Source organism: Aptenodytes forsteri, unplaced genomic scaffold (assembly GCF_000699145.1).
Source record: "Aptenodytes forsteri isolate BGI_AS27 unplaced genomic scaffold, ASM69914v1 Scaffold81, whole genome shotgun sequence".
In the NCBI taxonomy this organism is placed as follows: domain Eukaryota; kingdom Metazoa; phylum Chordata; class Aves; order Sphenisciformes; family Spheniscidae; genus Aptenodytes; species Aptenodytes forsteri.
Window position 1 is genome coordinate 1284097 of NW_008795259.1, and position 21772 is coordinate 1305868.

The following is a 21772-nucleotide window of genomic DNA, read 5'->3' on the forward strand; positions in this document are numbered from 1 at the left end:
TCTTTACTGAAAGAGTGGTTAAACATTGGACCAGGCTGCCCAGGGAAGTGGTTGAGTCCCCATCCCTGGAGGTATTTAAAAGATGTGTAGATGAGGCACTTAGGGACATGGTTTAGTGGGCATGGTGGTGTTGGGTTGACGGTTGGACTCGATGATCTTAGAGGTCTTTTCCAACCTCAATGAGTCTATGATTCTATGATTTTCCTGCTTGGTCTTACACAATCCCTTTTAAAGTATGTTCAACCTATTCACAGTTTCTCTAGTCTTATTGCCCTGAAGTCATCATTTGTCCTCTGGAAGTAATGATTAGTGCACATCAGTTCTTTTAGACTCACTGTTAAGATGATCTTAGTAGCAATAGCAATAAGGAAGAAGCTATTAGGAAATATGGTCAAACCTGTTATCTATCTGCTTATCAGCTCTCTGCCAGCGATCTATTAGCTGGGTAACTTTGTCACAGAACTTTCCAATGTCCATGTCATACAGGGTATATGACTGGCAAGACTGTGAGTGAATCTGAAGCGTTTTCTGCAGCTCATTTTCCAGGGCATTCAGTAGTGACTTCTTCATGTTTAGGTCTGCTTTCATTTTCTGGAGAAAAAACAAAATGCTGTCATACATTTCATTCTTGAGAGGATACTCAAAGTTAACCATCAACAGCATGCACAGTATGTTGAGATCTAAAGATTTTGTTTGTAATTCAGTAAGGTATGTACACTGATGTCAGCTGGACGTAATATATTTCAAGTGAAACACCTACTTTGATAAACAGTTTGACTTAAGAATGTGTTTAGACTCACTCTTAAATAACTCGCTAAACCAAAGCCCTCTGCTGTCATATTCTGTAGCTAACATTTCAGTTTCTCAGAACTATGTAGAGCAGTTACCAACAAAAAAAAAAAAAAAGGAGAGCCTGCCTTGCTTGTTCCTAGAAACAACTGACTAAAAAATTTCATTGAAGTATAAAAGATTCCTGCACTTGCAACAGCTGTGGAATCAAGCCTCAGGATTGGCATATCCAGTTTTTAAATGTTATCTAAAAATCTGCACAGATTTTTTTTGTTGTTTCCCTGTTTACATTTTTATAAACATCTTCCATGGAGATGTTTCTTTACACACACACGTGTTCATGTGCACATACTCGCATACTGTGAGGTATCACCGAACGGCATACACAGTGCAGGCGGGGGGGGGGGCCAGTCACAGGGATGACTGCATCCTTCGATAATATGCTCAAGGATTTTTTTTTTTTGTGTAGCTCAAATTTACACCAGCTAAGAACAACTCCCAGCAACTGAACTGCAGCTCTTATTTAACATGATAAAAAGGTAACCTGGTTGTGCTCCATTTGTGCCACCTACACACTTTTTCCCTACTACACCTGAGAACAGGAAAGAATGAAAGAGACCCTATTCTCCGAAAGGCATTCAGTGCACAAAAGGACCAGCTCAACGCCAGATAAAGACTGGTTCTGCAAGCCAACTTGGTGCTCAGCAAAGCAGTTATTCTTTGCCTTCTCCCCTTGTACAGGATGGATAGTTCTCACTGTAAGATTTGAAATGGACTCTATGGCAAAACCAGGACACGCAATAATACTCAAATTTACTTGTTACAACTAGATGACAACAAGGGCAATTAACAAGCCTTTTTGCAAGAAAGGAGGTATTGCCTTCAAATCTAGCTTCATAAGTGATACAAATAAGCACAGATAATTTTGTACAGAAATGGATTATGGAGACCTTCCATGCCACTGGCTTTGCCGTGGGGGCAGCAACAACCAGGAGATGGAAGGAGTAGTAACCTGTACATTCCTTCCAATAATTTGCAAAAGCATTGTATGTCTATGTCTTAAAACACGACAGGATCAGCATTTCCATCTCTTGCGGTTTTGGAAGGGTCTCACCCAGCTCAATAGACCAATGCTCGCAGCTACAAATTTTGCCTTGCTGTGTCCTTGGGTCTTGGCCTCTCACCTTCAGACAAGCCCGATAAGCCTCCACTTTATCAAGATCCAAAGGAACAGTCTCCTCTTCAGACAGTCTGACTTCAAAAACTCTGATCACATCTTCTGTTTGTAGAATAATCTGGAGCAGACACCTCAGTGCATTCAAGCTAAAAGAAATAATACAAGACAAATCCGTTATGGACTGGGGCAGGAAAGGCGATATTTGTAATTAATTGCAGATCATTAGTTAAAGAGAATAGGCGATACAGAAGAAATTTCAGTGATACCCACGATTCTCACTTTTTTTTTTTTAAAGTCTTCCAGAAAAGAGAATAAATTCACATAAGTGTCTGTTTCTACCTACAGGTACAGCATTTGTAGGAAAGAAGGTGTAATTTTACACTACTGGTAACAAAAAGCAGGTTTATGGACTAAGAATTATGGAAGAAAGTGAATGATTTATTGCTATAACCTCAATTTTCTTACCTGTCTAAGTAGCCAGCAGAAACACCATTAATATTTTCCAGTTTTTGAAACAGGGCATTTATCTCTGACTGCAAGTACACATACTTTTCACAGCCTCTGAAGTTAGGCAGCAAGTCCTTATGCTTATTGAGGGTTTCAGCCATTATTTGAGAGTCATTCTGCACACCCTAAGGAAAGAGAATGCCTGATTTACACATTTTTGGTGGCTGAATGATCGTTCTACAGCACATATGCAATTGGTCTCCTTATCTAAATAGTCTGCTGTCATCTAACCAGCTTGACTGAGGACTGAAGCAGTACCTGAGCTTGCTTTCTTCAAGGCAAGTAACATTGGGTGATTTCTTTTTTGCACAGTCCATAACAGGTAATACCTCTTTTTGAGCACCTTGTCCACTCTGAAACTCAGCTCTGTTGAAAGCAGAGTGCTTTACTGCCAGCTGCCTACTGCACTCAGTAGACGTGCCAAGGTCCTTCTGTACTTACGACCTTTGCAACCTCATTGCCTCAGGGGAATTTCTCATATACTTGAACGTGTTCTTTTTTCTTACTAATCTTTTCTCTCCAGTCCCCTTCAAATCTTAAGAACTGGGAAAGGGAGAGAGTATGTAAGCCTCATCTATCTACTCTGCATCCCACTGACAGCACTTCAGAAGTAGGTGGTAAAGCGGGGTCCATGCAAAAAGGATATTAATAGTGCTTTGACCTGGATGAGGCTTAACATGAGCTCACATCCACTTGACATCAGGCTTTCTGTATTCTTTGCCTGACAGAATTTGACTTCTGAAATCCAAGAGTCAACTTTTTCTACTTAGGAGCTAAACTCCAATCCAGATCATCATGGTTAGCTTCCAATTGACAATTTTCTGCACAGATGTGTGTCTTTCCCAGCTGATCAGAAATACAACCACAGCATGCTCTGCAGCACAGAGGCATGCTGAGCTTGAGATGGTCAAAGAAAAACATCCACAGTTACCTCTAAATCCTTTATTCTGGCTGAAAAGTCATGCATAGCCCCTTGATCCACTCCAAGAGGAGCTCTTTGAACCATCCGAATCTCAGAAGCTTCAATCTGACGCCGAAGTTTCTGAAGCTCCAGCAGCAGCCAGGCCTCCTGCTTGTCATGTTCTCGGTTTCTCTCATTAACAATAATGGTGTTTGAGGAACCCACAGGACAGCTCTCAGTTGAGACCACTGTAAAATGAATTGGGTTCATGTCAACTGCCAGAGAACTGAGCACCTACATATAGAAAGCCAATGCATTGCCAAAGAGACCTAAGCACCAATTTGATCTGTAGAACTGAGAACAGGTAGAAGATCTGGGCCCTTATGCAGCTGTTTCAAGTAATGAAATCTCCCCTTCACAAAAAGAGAAACTTGTTCCCTTGAATGCAGCAGTGAGATTTTGCTTCCTAATAACTGAATATATATCAGATGGACTAAACTGCTCTCATTTTCCCAGCAAGTTCCTTGAACTTCAGAGAACTATTCCCAGATTCACACCAAAGGAAGGAAGAAGAAAACATACTCTTCCCTGCGCATGGCCAGTTTTGTCATGTTGGGAGACAGCAGTACAATTCTTGAACATGTTTCCGTTCATATGTTTATGAGAACATTTTCACATAAAAAGAATGCACCACCACCCCCCAAACAAAGAAACCCAAGCAGTACAATCTCTACAAAAAACAGGAGGAAGACAAACCTGTTTGTGGCTGCCGTGGCTGATTGGGCAGCTGTATAATCAAGGTTTGGTAGTGCTTCTGAGCATCAGTGAACTGAGTCTGGATCTTTCGTTTGTCTTCATCGCCAAACATCTCTGAGCCTTGGCTGTTCCTTAGGAATTCTTGATAGTGGATCTCCAGGTCAGTTATTATTTTTTGGTAATCTTCCTTACGCATTGTTTTCAGCTGAAATGCGGAAGAGGAGAATTTTGAAAAAAGAAGCAATTGGGGAAGGTTTATGACTAGTTAACCATTAAGGAACAAACTAATACACCTATAGAAAAAAAACAAAGGAATCGCATTTTAGAATAAAACCTACCTAGGCTGCCTCTAAAAGTATGATGCTAAAAGTGCCCTTTGAGCTAATATATTCTTGTTATAACCATTTCATAACTTAAGAATAATTTGAAATTCTATCTCTTAGTCTGTCTATCCATGCCCTTGCATAGTGGGAACAAGTACAGCAAGTAGGTAATAAATCCCCTTAGCTAATCTTCCCATTTATCCATACCATGTTTGAATGTGAAAGCATTTTGCTTCTCCTTTAATAAAACGACAACTTCTGTATATAACTGTGCAACCCAGCAAAAGGAAGGCCCACGGTTTTGCAGAACATACACCTGCACAGGACACAGCAAGCACTGTTTGGGACAGCAGAGGTCAGGTCACGGATGTCCCTGGTCTACAGGTAAGGCCAGCTGGAGTCTTACCTTGGCAATAGTCATCGCTCTGATTTTCTCAATGTCGATCATGCAATAATGCCAAGATACCAGGCTCTTCATGTTGATATACAGCTGGTTCCACAAAGCTAAAATAGCTTCATAGTACTGCTCAATTCTGAGATGAGAAAAGAAATTTCATGGTCAAAACATGTGTGTCCTTGTAGCATAGCTACAAAACATCCAAAGAAACATCCACCACATGTGGAGTGTGTTAAGGCTTGTTCTCTACTAGAAAAAATCTTGGAAATTAATTTATCCATGACTTTCATTATTAGAGATGAGAAAAACCTTGTAAAAGCTAAGTTTTAAATATTTTAGATCCCAGCCTAGATCCCAACAAGCTTCACTGAAGTGAATTTCCTCAAGTCAAAGGTCTAGTCCTTAATCCCCCACCCTTAGAGGGTGAGGGGGGCACTCTGATCAAGGCACAGACCAGATTTTGTGGTTGGTTGCTATTTTGAGTGAACTCTTCTATCTACTCCCAGTGGTAGGTGTCCAAACCCAGGCAGCAACTCACTTGGTAGCAAGATCCACTGCTAACGGATTGGGGGGTGGGATGATAAGACTAACAGATGGCACCAGCATATCCACTCCTCCGGGGCCGGTCACCAGCCACTTGCTGCGCTCATTATTGTCCTTCAGGATACATTCATCTCCTTTGCGCACCGTTTTCTGTAAGGAACGCAGAACAACATTTTTTTCTTTAGTTAAGTAAGATGGGGTTTCTAGGAGAGACAGAGAAGGAAGATGCATCTAGATCACAGAAGTGGGAGTGCTTCCCAGCTGCCAGATCTGGGCGTGCATCTTGGCTTCATACTGGGGCAAGAGATGAGTACAGATCAACCCCTTCTCCCTGAATCTGGTTTCCATTTGAAGAAAATCCAAGAAAACCAAGTGGGAGCCACAGAACAGTCTGAGCAGTTGCCAGTCCAGTCGATCATCAGACTTGGGGCTTGCCATGACAAACATCAAAGGCTGAGTGTGGACACATGGCCACGATAAGCTACACAACCATGTATGGCTGTAAGCCAGTGAGCTGGAGGCGTAAGGATGCTTAGTACTGCATCTGTATTTGTGAAGGGACTGGGAATGAGTGCGGCAGAGCTGGATCCACTAGCCCCAACCGCCAGAAATCCTGACAACCTGCGGCCATGCGTGTGGCCACGGTAGTGCTCCACTCACATCCAAGAGGGGGAAGCTTCTCCTATCATTTATCCTCACGGGACTCTCTCCTTCCATCACACCTCTACAGCCAACAAATAAAATTTTTGACAGAACTAGTAAAAGGCCACAGGCTTTGCATTGACCTGACCATGCAGGGGCTCCAGACTTGTCTGGGCTTACCTTCACCTGAGCAGAATTTAGCAAGCTTAACTCTAAGAGCAATTGCCAAGCAGTCAGGTAACCATAGCCTAAATTTGTTTAGCTTTGCTTATAGTAACAACAAGTAGTTACTCTGTGTGGGCTGAACTTCTGTGACTCTGGAATAAAATCTGATATGGAAGATCACAGACACAGAGTGGATAGCAAAAACCCCAGATCGTAAACACAAATCACAGTGGTCAATTACTGGTCGCTGCAGGAGTGCAACCTAGCGAATCAGTTAAAACAAGTTTTACAGATAACAGAACAGGAAAACTAGGTAATTGGGAACCAGTGAAGAGAAAGAGCACCATAGGCAGAAAATGCATCTAAACAGACTGTTAAGAAAAAAAATACAGAAATAAACCCAGGCAGCCCCAGTACTGAGGAGGAAGAAACCACCACCATCAATTTCACACTCTATCCAGCAAAGAACTCGGGATACCAATGACTCATTGTACATTCCCTCATCTTTTGTTAGATGAAGTGTTGACCTAAAGACCCAGAGGGACACTGGAAGGGTGAGCAATCACCAAAAGGAAGGGGTAGATTCTGGGAAGTATCTGTATAACAATCTTAACCAAATTATCAGTGAGACTTTTCTGTGCTAATTTGAACTATGGGTATTAATGCTATTTAATGGACTAATAATAATCATTTTGACCAAACTTATTAACCAACCAGAACCTAGCTTGTTTATTCGTAATTGCATGAAAGTCAGAGCTTTTTCATCAAAGACATTTAAATGCTGACCAAGAGCAGACAAAGGGGTTACACCTATCAGCTCAACAGTTTGTTTACTAAATTATTTGCCGTGTTCTAGTTTACATGATGTTCATTCTCAGGCAAAAAGGGATACAGTACCAGATCCTGTTTGTAGTCACACAGAGCCCTGAGAATAATGGGCTTGTTACTCCGGTAGTCTGGGTTACGTGGCTTCAGCTGCACAATCTTCCTGGATTTATTCACCAAACTCTGCACTTGCCTCTTGTATTCAAGAATTCTCTCTCGTTCATTCTGCAAAGATTTATTGTATGTTAAAAATTCATTCTAAAAAGAAACCACAGTTAGTACCTACTGTTTTATTAAGAGAGGGATACATCTGGAACTCACTGTAGGCAAAACTTCCTTTAGCTCCAGCTCTGGCAAGCTGCAAAGTTTGCAAAACTTGCAAAGCAGGTTTTTTCATACAGATCTGCAATGTGGTTAACATGATGTGTAAAAAACACAGGAATAAATGGAAAGAATCTATTATAACATGAATGGTAACCAAAAAGAAAAAGTAGTAACTGCACTCTCAAACCTGACTTCATCAACTGCCCTTTTACATCGCTGACCATTTTTCCTCCAGTATAGTCAATTTGGAATTGTAGGACCTGACTCATGATGAGCAAATACCTAGCTAAAAGAGCTACGAGTTAAGTCCTTTCAAAGAGACTACAGTGATATAAAGTGACATGATGAATCACTGATTAAATGCACTTATCCTGTGTGGCAAAATCTATTCTATCACCTATGAAAGTCTTTCCTTTTCTTAATTTGTTAGCACATCAGAAACTTGGGGATTTGTTGGGCTCAATCCAGATTTAAAAAGAAATCAGAGTTCCCAAACAGTATTACACAAATTAAAATAACACTGATTCATTTGTAGGCTTTCCTAATGGAAAATGGGCAGGAATATACCATTATCTTTTCAAGTTCATACAGCACTGTATATAAACATTGCAGTACACCTGGGTTTACATTTGGTATCTGAAGAGGGCAACTGATTTCCAAGGAAAGCAGAACATAACCTGTGAAACGGGTGTGACAGTACCTCCAGCTCTTTGATCTGCTCCAGCAAAGATTGCAGTGACATGCTCTTATCACAGATGAACTTCTTTCTGATGGAGTCTTGTAAGTTCTTCAGGTAGCACTCTGTGGCTTGGGCCTCTTCAAAGAACTACAGGAGAAAAGTTGTGATTTCAGTTGTACACAGCTCTTAAAAAAGTCTGCTAAAAGTCAATGGATTCCTTTCATGAGAAATCCCAGTTCATATCTGGCGGAATGGTAGCATTTACAATACGGTAACACTGTGTTATGCATAATTGTGCACGGATTTAGAAAGATTCTGGTACAGAAAAAAATATCTGTCATGGGATTCACACTTTTAACAAAAGTAGTGTGCATTCTCCACATCACTACTCACCTGAAAGTAAGCCGCATTCTCTTTCAGATGAACATCAATGCATTTGGTGATCTGAAGAATCCAGCTCCACTGAGTTTGTAATGTATCCATGTAGGCCTAACAAAAATAGTAATATATAGAACTAAACCACCACATTGATTTCTCTCCCATACCTAGACTCAAGAAAAATTACTTATGCTCCACATAAATGCACGTGAAAAATGTGCTAAGACAGATTCATGCACACCAGAATAATGTAATGCATGCAAATAGTTCCCCAACTTCTAAGCATCTACCTAACTGAAAAGAGTTAAATACCTGCTTGTGGGATGCAGAGAGAAATTTGTTCATGACTGGAATTTTGTTTGATCAGCATAAAGCCTGAAGTGCATGAACAAAAAGGGGTGAAATGCACAAACAGCAGTGCAAATAAAATATTTCAGTTGCAAATTGTCATGTTCTCCTTCTTCCAAAGAACACTGTCAAACATGATTTTTTTATGATGGCTATTTTTAAATTCAAACTTCTCAAGTACCCCTCATGCCTATTCTTTAGAAAATTACACACAACTTTTACTTCACTGCTGGAGCTTACAAGGATCTTTCCTTTAAGGCAGAAACTGACCACAGAAGAAATAAGAATGGTGATTTTATGCAACATGATAACAGTTAACAAAGTAAATACACTGAAAAGCAGAAAGGACTCTTTTTTTCCTATTAGCTTCTTTCAGTTTCAGGGTTCTTATGAACTCTTAGAAAATTACACACAACTTTTACTTCACTGCTGGAGCTTACAAGGATCTTTCCTTTAAGGCAGAAACTGACCACAGAAGAAATAAGAATGGTGATTTTATGCAACATGATAACAGTTAACAAAGTAAATACACTGAAAAGCAGAAAGGACTCTTTTTTTCCTATTAGCTTCTTTCAGTTTCAGGGTTCTTATGAACTCTTAAAACTGTAACAACTACAGCATTTCCTAACAAAATGATTAGAGATTTTCCAAATTGTTGCAGCCTTTGTAATTGAAAGGTAAATGTACACCAAGCTGTGAAAGCAAAAATGTCTTGGCTAAGCTGTAGATATGCACTATGAATTTCAATTGCAGAAAGTATTTGCACCTGGATTAAATATAAACCCTCAAAGGGTGTGACTTTCTTCAAAACATGCCTACTAAGATAGCAAAAGAACAATGACATGCCTTCCTACCATAAATTCCGCTGCATTGCAGTCAACTCAAATGAGATACACCAATTTCAATACACTCAGACAACTCCCTAAGCCTCGTATTAATTTTTACATGCATCTATCATCAAATTTGATATCAATGAGAGCTCTCCCCCTAGCTCTCAGGAAGCCTGCAGTTGTTGTGGCCAGGTTTGTAGAGGAAGGTAGTAACATTTATTAGAGCAGCTCATACAGCTGGATAAAAATGGACATGCTTTTTGGCAGGCAAACCCTTCTCAGGTCCAAATGCAGCATTTCATTTGCAGACTTTCACTGAGAACTTTTCCCATGTAGCAACTAAAGGAGCAAGTGAAATCACACGAAGTCTAACTCACCTCAATTTTGTCTGAAGCAGGGTGCTGGTTGAGCACTAGTTGGTCACTTTCTTGCTTTAGCTTGTTGAGTTCTTTTTCTTTAAGCTCCAGTTCACTCATGCGTTTCTAAACAACCAAAACACAGCATTAAACAAGCCCCCAAACGTACGCTGCACAGGATGATTTACCTGAAAATTTTCCAGATAGTTGTGGTAATGTAAAATTATCCCTGCTAACACGACATAGTAATTCTATTCAGTGTACTGAAGTTAATTATGAAGACAGTAGAATAAAAGAAGGTACAATCATCTCAGTTCTAGTCTCTAGGCTTGCTGCTTCACAGAGCAAAGCACCCAAAGTTCTGCCTTTCCTAGGAATGATGGAAGCAAAAATGACTGCATCTTGCAACATCCAGAACAACTGAACTAAAAAAAAAGTACCTCCTTAATAGTGTAAACTTTCATTCTTTTTTTAATTTGGTGATCAACACCAATATTGGTTAAAGAAACACAGACGCTCAATTTCCCTTCTTCCCACAGAAGACAAGGAGCAGCGCAAACTACCTCTGACAACGCGCTCAATGTGCTGCTGGCACAACCATCAGAGGAAGAGAGAGCAGCTCCCTCTGGTACAGCTCTGCTTCCTGGTGACAGACATCAGGGCCAAATATGGGGACCCCCTAAGCCCTACAACAGTCCTTACAGGGAGAATTAAACTGCTTGATTGTGTGCACAAGCTACGTGTGATTACTAGTCCAGCAGACTGTACTGATAAGGCCAGCTTCCAAGGTCAAAAGAAACCATGACTGCTGGTTGAATGGGAGCACAATCTTCCAACAGATGTCCAATCTTGACTCAAAAGGTTGCCACACGGTACGTAATCCAAAAGCCTTGATAAAAATCTCCAGGAACTTCGAAAGAGTGAAGAAATGCCCGTTCTGTGATCAGTCCCCCTGAGCCAGGCTGCTCCTCCCTCACTATCCCAAAAGAGAGCCCATGGAAAGCATAGGGAGGTTGAGCTGTCTTACAGAAAAGGCCTCTTGCTTCCTGGCAATGTCAGTGTTCCTGTCACTCCAGTCGTAGAGAAGCTCCTCTTCCTCACAGTCATTGATCCACATGATCTCTCTGCTGGTGGCTTGGATGAGGTTCTGGAATTGACGGAGCTGATCCATTCTCTCAAAGGAGTATTTCTGCAAGAAATTCCAGAAATGAGAAGTCATAATCACAGAAATGCCTGTGCTGGGTGGAGAAGGGGAAGCCAAAAGCACAGCATGTCCTTTTTTTTTTTAAAAAAAAAACTAAAATAACAGTAAAAAACACACATCTATAAAACCTGTTGGCAAAGGACAGCAGATAATGCGCATGGGTTTATAGAGCTATGAAACCTGCTGGCAATGGACAGTGGACAACATGTCTGGATTTATAGAACAATGGGAACTTGAAGTCAGCAGCTTCCGGAAGTCATTTCAAACACAAGTGTAGCAGACATGTAGGCAGGCAAGCAAAAAGGCATGGAGGAAAATACAAGAAATGCCTGAGCGTGTAACATCACTTTTACTTGCATTTGCTGCTCATAGTACACCTTTGATGTTGTAGCAGCACCTTTTGCACAGATGACACTTCATGAAAAGATTCCTTCTCTGTCCTCACATCGTAATACACATCCTGTTGCTTGAAATGTGTACAGGAATCAGCTTCCAATCCCAAGGGTTAAATCTGCCATTTGCACAAGATTCTCACTGTATTTTACATGAAGATCCAAAGTGGAGAAGATGCACAGCCCTACAGAGAATTTGGTTCTAATCCCACCTTTGAGTAACTTTTTAAGCTTCATATATAGACTAACTTCATTGCTATGTTTACTCCCATTAAGGGGGTAGAGTTCTACTCTTCACCTGCTTAGTGACCAGCTCCCTTCACCAGGTGCAAACTAGAAACTTCCTTGTGAAGGTAAGTCAATTATACACCAGGTAATGAATTAATCTCAAGTTCATGACTCCAACCGAAACTTACAGAAACTACAAAGCACTGCCAGTTTACTGCTGAATAGAATTATTTAAATATGTATCTGTCACTCTGTTGAAACCTGAAGTGTCCCTTGACTATCACACCTGTGCTAGTAAAGCAAAAAGAGCATTCATCGTAGAGCTTATCAGACATGAACACATCTCATGCTCACCAGCAGTCCTTCATATTCTTCCTCCAGCTGATGAACCGCAGCCTTTTCCCGCTGAAATAGAGACAGCAAATATTTAGTGAGCCTTTTACAAGTTGCCTATTTGCTGATATTTCCTTTACAGTGTTAGTATCACAATGTTATAACTACAGGTGGTAACCTGCAAATGCCTGCAGGAGACATAGGTGAGTAGCAGATCTGCAGCACTGGAGGACCACAAGAAGTATAAAACCAAGGCTTGGGCACACTGACTTCCCTCAGGGATGCTTAGTACATAAGCAAGGTTGCACATAACCCCTGTAATACCAAAACAGCTCCTGAAACTGGATCTCTTTCTGTACCAAACTCCTAGACAGCTGTGCGGAACCAGCTAGTCCTAGAGCTAGCTTTGGAGATTACGAAGTAGTGTAAACTACAATGCGATCAGGAGGCTCCAATTTTTATTCCCATTTCTATGACTGGGAACCTGCACAACCTTGGAACTGGTGTTTCATAGAGCCAGACTATCACCTTTCCTATTTGAAGCGGAAGGGAAAAAGGAGTAACACCCCTTCCACTCTTCAGCTTGGCTGAGAGATCAGAGCTCCAGAATGGAGTGCCTTTTCTTTAGATCCAACTCTCTCTCCTCCTGTCCATGTGAGCAATTAACAGAAAAGAAGAATGGGAATGAAGTAAGCCTCCTCTCTCCTATACCTAGCTGCTGGGCTGATAGGAGAGGAAGTTAACCACTGCATTTTCAGTGTCTTCTTTATTCCAATCACAAAATCCAGAAGGAAACAGAAGCCTCAGGGCAAAAAAAGGAAAAAAAAAAATCCACAAAAAAGCCCAAACCTAAGAAAAGCTCTAAGCTTAGCCCAGAATTTGGGCATTTTTCACAGAAACTCCCTCATTACTCAAGGCTGTATCTAAGCACCCACCTTATCGTTTCACTTTCTTGTTTTAATGTAGCTAGACAGAAAGTGAGAATAATCATTCTTAGCCATTCTTCTCACAAAAAATGTTGCAATATTTATTTGCCAGCCTTGGTACACAACAACAAAAGGTTAAATAGCTATTAATTTTTCATTTTAAAATTCTGGGGAAAGAAGCGGAACACAAAATAATCATGAAATAATAAATGTTAGGGTTGAAAGTGGTTGCTATCATGACACCAGTGCTTTCTGAAAAGAAGCTAAGCTATTCAGCATTCCTTTTTGTAGCAGAACACTGGCGAGCCAATAATATAAATCTAGACTAAGTAACATGTAAGGGAAGACAGTAATTACCAGATCCGTTTTGACTTTGTCCAGGTGCCAGCGATAGTCTCCAATGGCATTGTGAGTCCTCCTATGGTCACCAATTTGCTGCTCGATGGATGCTGCATCAAACCCCCATTTCACTAGCTCCATTTCAGCCTAGGAGAAAGAGACAATATTTGTACTTTCATCTCCAGTATTATTATCTAAATCGGAGCATAAAGGAATTGAACCAAAGGAAACATGACTATGCAGTAGAGAGTAAAACTGAACAAAGGGAAGTTCAGAACAGGGGGTTACAATTTCTTAAAATTGTCATCACTTCAGCTGTGTGACAGGCTCCCGAAGTAGGAGAAACAAAATAGGGAAAATATTTAAGTTGCTTAAAATTAGACTAGATGAAGCACACTCAGTAGCATATTTTCATCTGTTTTCTTTGGACCAAACTGTTCTTTTATGTTCTACAGTATAGTTACATTCTTATCACTCTGAAAACAAATTATGACTTTATCAAACAATGCTATTCATGCAATTCATGTGAAAATACCCAGAGTCAAGTTCTGTAGCCCAGTACACTACATTTCCATTTTAATTACGCTCATTTAAACTCCAAAAACTTCAGTTAAATGCAGTCAAACTAAATGAAAAAACAGAAGATAAACTGAAATGATTATAGAACGTGTTGTTTGTCTTGCATTTTGGCAACATTTATTGTAGGATGCCAAGTGAAAATCTCTAGGAACAGCCTTTGAAAAACAGTAATACAACTGAATAATTACTAACTCAAAAACTATCTGACTGCAGTTCTTTGTTTCATTATTTTCAAATATTAAAAGCCACTGAATTCACAATTCAGTTCCTCAAACTCCAAATCATCTTTTATGCTGTAAAGACACACTCCGTCTCTGTCTGAATGCCTGTCTACGCACGCGCACAGTAAAGAAATAGGTATCTTAATCTTGGGTTGGGACCAAATTTGGTAATTACCAGCCTGGAGCCAAATCTCTATGAGTCAACAAATGACAATAAAGCCCGAACCACACTCAAGTGTAAGGGTTCAAAGGCAGTGTTGAAAACGATCCAAGAAACAAAACCAGTTTGCATTCAGCCATCTAAAAGTTTCAGAACTTTGACCCTTCTCGTTATATTTAAAGTCTAAAGAGTCTGTAGCAACAGCGGCAATCCTGGCTGGCTGCCAGAATGTGAACAAAGGCTGTCTGGATTTCACTGCAGTTTACCTAATTCTCCACTGGAAATTTGACCGACCCTACCACCTGATTCTCCTGTCAGCAAACCACCCAGACAGAAAACACAAAAACACCAGCAGAAGACAACAGCTGCTCAGACCGTTTTCCCAAACCTCACCATGTTACTAGGGGAAACATTATCCTGGTGCCAATGTGAGGAGGTAATGAGACACAGCGAGGCATGGTGGGAAGAAGAGGCATGGTGGCAAGTTCAAAATAAGTTTTCCCTAAAAAAACTCAAAAGTCAAACAGGGAGCTAAGCGCTTACTGGCCCCACCTCAGCTTTGCCTTAGGGATTGAAGAAGGGAGAGCGAGCAAGCCTTTTACTTTCACAGGAGCTTTTGTGCGAGAATACAGTTATAAAGCACTTGCTTATGCTCCCTGTGCTTAACAAGAGGTGTGTGAGCAGGGTGTCACGTGGCGTCTTTGGGAGGTACAGCACGTTCACAGTCCTTCATTGCTGGAAGCGTGCCCAGTGCCTGTCCAGCATCACTCCTCAAATCATGGCAGGTCTGACAATTAGCCTACTCTCCCACAGTGTGTGTAGTGCAATCATATCTGCTGTTGCTCTCCTGGCACAATGCTTATACATGTTACCGCTCAAGGAGTGCATCTCCACTTCCCCTTCTTCCTCTAAAACATGCCACGCTATGGGAGGGCACTGGAAGACTAGACTATGACTAGCACTCACATAAAAGTATGGGAACTGTACAGAGCTCTCCCCTCCTCATCTGGTTTGCATAGCAGCCACATGGCAAACACCGTATACAGATAACAATGACAGGATCACTAAGGAACAGCCTAATAAAGAGAGATAAAAATAATGCAATTCCAATTTACAAGGAGTCTGCAAAGTATAACTTCAGCCAACTTGTTCCATCCTCCCCACCTGTCTCTCAGAAAGGGCTGTCCAACCACAAGCACACAACTTTCACTTCAGCAGCATAAAAACAGGCTACAGGGTATCAACATGTGTTTTCTACTCCAGGTTACATCATCAACAGCTGTGCACAGGCAAATTTATTCTGCACATGCAACAGATAGATACACACGAGGATGCTGAAGTTGCTATTTCGGCAGTGACTTCTGAAAGTCAAGTCCTGTGGCAATCAGCTCTACCTTCTGGCTCCCACTGTGATAAGGATAGATTAGAGGGGGAGAACAACTGTAAAATACTGGACGATGATTAAAACTGTGAAGCTGGTCCTATCTGTGTAAAGGGTTAAGATAAATATGAATCATAAAGGAAATCTGTGGAAGGAAGGAAGGAAGGAAGGAAATATCGAGCATAATAATCTCTAACACAAACATGCCAATGCCTTTTGTTATGTTAACAGCTGTGTCTCATTTAGCTTTCAAATCTAACTTCCACACTTTTTCCTCTGCAAAAAAAGACCCCAAATTCATGCTCACATTTCAGTGGAAACTCACTACATGCACAATACTGCAACTGAAAAAAATAAAAAGAGGAACTTGGAATAATATACGAGCATTGACGTGTACTTTTAGTTTTCTACTGGACCCCAAAACATGAACGTCATCTCGCATGCAGTATAAACACCAGGTCTTAGCATTGTCTCTGGGTTTTGCAGAGATTTACCTTCTGCTGCCTCATCCAGTTTAAACATTCACTTGTGACACGTTTCGTGTACTCATCCCAGCCTGAGCCACTCTGAGAGGAGTAGCAACCACCGCCTTTGGAGCTGGCCCTCCTGGCGCGGGGAACACTGATGGCTTTGTACAGGGCACGCATTTGCTCTTGAAGTTGAAGCAGCCTGGAAGGGAAGGAACCAGTTAGCGTCTATGAGGAAAACAACCAGAAAACATGGAAACAATGCAATTCACCTCTCCCACTGCACCACCAAGTATTCAAAACAAAGTGCTGGAAGCACAGGCTGTGGAAAAAATATATTGACTAAAATTTCATGGGGACAACCAAGGCGTGAAATTCTGTAAGAAATATATTACTGCAAGGCCCTTCTCCATGTTAGCATGCCCCAAACAAACCTGACTGATTTCTGTCACATCCTGCAACACTAGGGAAGGGGAGCACTTGGGACACCACAAACTTTTATCAGCCACGTTCCCTCTCCCAGCCCTTCCCTGGCAATACCTTTTCTGATACATTTCACAGGGCTGGCCCATCTGCCTCATCTCTCTGATCAGCCCATCCAGGATATCCATTTGGTCATTTGCCTGAGCAAAACACTCTTCCAGATCTCTGTTCCCTCTAATCTGGACACCATCCCCATATTTCAATTCCTGAAGAAAAAAAGAAGAGAGAGATGGAGACTAAATTAAATATTCATCACCTAAGCTTCAGCTTGGTTGTTTTAAAAGAGATGTTATGAGGACCAATTATTTTTAAGCAGCATGATAGGTTTCAACTGCTGGGTCTCTGATTGCCAGTTTTAACTGGCAGAAGGCCAGTCAACGAAGCATCCACAGTCATTGGAAAGTCCTTATTACAAGTAAAATCTAAAAGAAAATCATTAAAACATAATACCAACCAAACTTTTCCATAAAGAACAGCATATCCTGACTGATGTTTATTTCAGCAGAGCCAAGGCTTCACACGGTGTGCTAAGTTTTTAAGACCTTATGCTTTGGTGTTTAGAGGGCGAGAAGCAAACATTCTGTCCTAGTGGGAGTTGGTGGATATTGCTCACAATTTTTCAGAAGTTTCCCTGAGGTTTTAAGACTTACAGACGTTGCTCCTCCCCTGCAAAAACATAGACTGCACCCTGTCTGCCTGGGACCAGCTCCATGCCCAGTCACATTTGCATCCCACCTTATCACCCCAAGTCTAGGCAAATTCTCCATGTGCCCCTCTCAGTGCAGTGAACCACAGTATGGTCATGGTGCTTCGAGCAGGAAGACAAGACTTTCTGATCTCATCCCACACTGACACAGCCATGCTGAACAAACATAACCCAGCTGTGATTTGATTTTGAAAGAAAATGTTGGTGGACCTCATTACATTGTCCCTCAGAAAGAAAAGAAAAAAAAAAGGTAAGCAATGCATGTTGTGGCACCAAGCTGGAACTAAACACCACTTTCTTTTAACTTCACTGGAATAATATTAAACCTTAACAAGAGGCAGTATTTACTCTGGCATTGATTTTTATATAAACATGCTCACACGTGCTGTATCTTTGAAAAGAAAATGAACTACTAACCACAGAGTTCATTCCTGAACGAATTTTCTGTCCACAGAGGATCCAAAAGTGTGCATGAAATCACATCTACTGCCAGAACTGCAAAGGGTTTTTGGATCTCAGTGGCCTCAACAGCAGGATGCACTCACCACCCTGCACCTCCTCTCACTTCAGCAGGAACAAAGGACATCCCATGTTCGCTAGGACTGAATCTAGCATCAGTAAGTAACCCACCCCCAGGCACTATGGGTTTATATCAGCATAGAGTACAGCAAAGATCATCTCTATGCATTTGGGATGAAACAGTCAAGAAGATTTTAATCTAGTTTCGTATACTTCTTCAGGAATCATCTGGAAAAATGCAATAAAGGTAATGAAAGTTTTTCCTATGGTGGTTCAGGTTCATTATGGCCCAGAAAGTGATGACGATATTCTACAGGACACGCTAAGAGACTATAAGTGGTCATAACATTAACAGCTGTTTACACTGACAGTGGCCTTGATCTAAAACTGAAATATAAGATGCCGTAGAATCTGTTTGAAGGGTGGAGGTTTTTTTAAAAATCTAGAAGTCCCCCTTTTCTTAATTGGATGCATTTCAAACAGTTTTACTGAACACTGAGCGCAGGCGGAGGAGGGAGACCTAGGAAGGTGGTGAGCTATTCCACTCCCAGTTGCCTCACACAAACAGCTGAAAGGGGAGAAAGGAGATGAAGAAGCAGAGCCTGTGAGTCCAGATAACAATGCAGCATTCATTCCCTGTAATATTCATAATCACTTTTGATAAGAAGAACAAGAAGCACTCACGGGTTGTACTATGAGCTCAGCTCGCATCAGGCAATCCGAACAGTTTTGCAAAAGCTCCTGGATGGTGTTCTGGCGTCTGGACACTGTACAAGTCCCATTCTGACTGTTGTGGGGGAGAAGAAGAAGTAAGTACAGAGTAATCACACATTTTGAAGAGACAAGAAACACAAATTCTCGACAGCTAAGGGAAGTTACATAGAACAGTCAATCTCATTAAGCTTCACAGAGACACATACGCTTTATCTGGCCCTCCTGCATAATTGCACTGTGAAGTTTTAATGTCGATTCCATGATGGCAGAGCCACTTTATAATTCTGGAACAGCAGGTGTGGACTGACTTCACTACAGGATCGAGCAGAAGATGGAAACGGGCATGCCATGAAGGAGAAAAGTTTTCTTCCAGTACAGGTAGTTGTAGCTTTGATAGGCAAAACTTTGGCAGTATTACAGTGAGAATAAATTATTCACAATCCTTGGTAAATACATTAGAATGTAGTCTTTGCGTGGTGTTATCGTACTTGTTATCACACCAGCCATCAAATGTCAGAGCATAAAAGGAAAGCAGGATCCTCTGCTACGCAAGCGCATGAGCACACAAGTCCATACAAGCGTATGAAGGGTCCCTTTATCAGTGGAAACGGATGAAGCTAGTGCAGTGTCTTAAAAAGGCATTGCAAGTTGCACACGCTACTACAAAAACAGATGTAGGGGCTGGAGTTAGAGGACATGTTTTCTTACAAATAAATAAAGTGGGAGTTTGGGGGTTCCAAGTAAACTCCAGAATTGAAAACACGGTGGGGGAAAAAGCCAAGATAGGTAACAGGGTCGTTACTGTTGTATTACACATAATCTACTGCATATCCCTACCACCAGCAGGTTGCTCTTCCAGCATTTGGGATTCAGCCACCAAAGCGAGCCACTGCTAGTTGAACGTGGGTGAGATGCTTCAAGCGAGGAACCATTCCTTGCTGATGGAATCAGAGCTCCCAAGCAAGCCCAGGCAGCTCCCAAACCGAAGCACTTGCCAGTGAAACTCAAATAAACCACTACTAAGAGACAGTAAAAAACTAAAACGCTTCCAAGCCTTGCCTAGTTTTCTAACTCCTGTGCTCACAGTAGGTAACCTTTTCCATTACAAATCACTGAAGGCCCAAATCTTCCATACAACACCAACATCAAAAAGACTATCGGCGCAAACCTGTCCAGCTCAGAGCCAGCAAGTCATCTGGACTCAATGGAAATCTTTCCACTGATTTCAACAGACTCTGACCGTCCTTCGCAAAACGAACTGTGACAATGTAAAAAACTTGGCGGAGCTGTCCTTAGGAAAATCACTACAGTGCTGAGAAACATTCAACAGTATATTTTTAAGAGGTCTTCTGCAGTGTGTGCAGTTGGTGCTTCAGCAGCCTGCCATTCTCCTATCAGCTCTTCTTGAACAAGTGGAAGAAGTTTGAGCAACTTTTCACCAGCTTCCCTCAACACTGGGGAGCAGACCCTCAAAGACACAGAGACGGGACTGGAGAAACACTGGGTGACTTAAAACAAGCTGTACACGTGCAACTCCTGGCTTGCACTGTGACCCTTTGGCTGCACAAACGCTGCGCCCTACTGTGCTATGCACCCCTGTATATCTTGGAAACAGCTTAAAGAAAACAATTGTGAAAAATAACATATGGGTCTGATTTTGTACCAGGCTTCCTGTCAGCTTCCTTTTCTAAATCATTCCTTCTCCTTAGGCATCGCTGTTGTGTTTGGATCTAGAAGTATCTGACTGGATCTAAAATTTACATTTAATTATACCCACAATTATTGTCATGAATGAAACATAATGAACGAGAGGAACCTTCCAAGCAATTTTCTCTTTTTAGAACATCAGAAGAATATTTTTTCTTCAATCACTTTTTCAATCATCTCCTGACAGCTATAAATGCCAGATACCAATTAAAGCCAAAAGAACTATAGATGGGGACCAGAATTCTACTGTAATAAATCAGCTTATCTCCACTGGCTACAGTGTAACTTCACTGACCTCAAAGGCACTACTTCACTTCACATTGAGAGGAGGTCTAAACAACGGCTGTCATAGTTAACACTCTAAGAAATTGTGAAGAAAAGCTATTTTCAAATAAATCAAACTACTAAAACCATTTAAAAGATAGAAAAAGTAGAATTGCAAGTATTTTGTGCTCATCCCAATGATGTTAGAATACCACGTCCAGAATTATTGTCCAAATAATAAAAAAGTTGGAAAACTGAAGATTGTTTAATATAGATGCACAAAACTGTTTCAAAGGCAGGAGCAGATGCCTTGAAGTGGGAGGCTTAAGCGCACCCTATTTAGAACTTCAAATAAAGACCTACAAGTTACTTGTTTACAGTTCACAGTGACCTTCACAAGAAGAAAGCACCAAGCATTTAAGGCTCTCCAATCTAGTAGATAAAGACATAACCAAAATAAAGGCAGAAGCTGGAGCAATACCAACTGAAACCAGAAAAGAGCACAATACTTCATCAATGCTGCTTTTAACACCTTGGGTATCAGTTTTGTTATTAAACAACTAACTGTTTTGCTAGTCAAAATACTGAGATAAATGCTGGGATAATGGGTGAAAAGGCAGTGGCCTGTTAAAGGTAGCTGATGACACTGGGAGAGCTAATGGCTTTCAAATCCATCAGCCAGTCAAACGGAGCTACACTGGGTTACAGGGCATATGTTCAAGATCCTTAGGGCACCGAGGAGGGTGCACAGCAAGCTCGCTACCCTGGACTTCAGGAGAGCAGACTTTGGCCTCTTCAGGGATCTGCTTGGCAGAGTGCCATGGGACAAAGCCCTGGAGGGAAGAGGGGCCCAAGAAAGCTGGGCCCCTCTGGATATTCAAGGATCACCTCCTTCAAGCTCAGGAGCGATGCATCCCAACAAAGAGGAAGTCAGGCAAAAACACCAGGAGGCCTGCATGGATGAACAAGGAGCTCCTGGACAAACTCAAACACAAAAAGGAAGCCTACAGAGGGTGGAAGCAAGGACAGGTAGCCTGGGAGGAATACAGAGAAATTGTCCGAGCAGCCAGGGATCAGGTTAGGAAAGCTAAAGCCCTGATAGAATTAAATCTGGCCAGGGACATCAAGGGCAACAAGAAAAGCTCCTATAGGTACGTCAGGGATAAAAGGAAGACTACGGAAAATGTGGGCCCTCTCTGGAAGGAAATG

The 21772-nt window shown here is 41.4% G+C and overlaps 1 protein-coding gene across 1 annotated transcript in view; it reads right to left on the reverse strand.

Annotated features, from left to right (window-relative positions):
• The window catches only part of DSP (desmoplakin), a 77276-nt gene that overhangs the window by 11454 nt on the left and 44050 nt on the right, over positions 1 to 21772 (reverse strand). The window contains exons 2-18 of the mRNA XM_009279162.2: positions 18563 to 18665; positions 16711 to 16859; positions 16198 to 16372; positions 13381 to 13509; positions 12119 to 12169; positions 10968 to 11129; positions 9962 to 10066; positions 8422 to 8517; positions 8050 to 8175; positions 7098 to 7250; positions 5389 to 5543; positions 4860 to 4986; positions 4131 to 4335; positions 3405 to 3622; positions 2432 to 2598; positions 1974 to 2112; positions 398 to 591 (exon numbers count right to left, since the gene is read on the reverse strand). Coding sequence (XP_009277437.2) covers positions 398 to 591; positions 1974 to 2112; positions 2432 to 2598; positions 3405 to 3622; positions 4131 to 4335; positions 4860 to 4986; positions 5389 to 5543; positions 7098 to 7250; positions 8050 to 8175; positions 8422 to 8517; positions 9962 to 10066; positions 10968 to 11129; positions 12119 to 12169; positions 13381 to 13509; positions 16198 to 16372; positions 16711 to 16859; positions 18563 to 18665 — 2454 coding nt within the window. The remainder of the gene's footprint in view (positions 1 to 397; positions 592 to 1973; positions 2113 to 2431; positions 2599 to 3404; positions 3623 to 4130; positions 4336 to 4859; positions 4987 to 5388; positions 5544 to 7097; positions 7251 to 8049; positions 8176 to 8421; positions 8518 to 9961; positions 10067 to 10967; positions 11130 to 12118; positions 12170 to 13380; positions 13510 to 16197; positions 16373 to 16710; positions 16860 to 18562; positions 18666 to 21772) is intronic.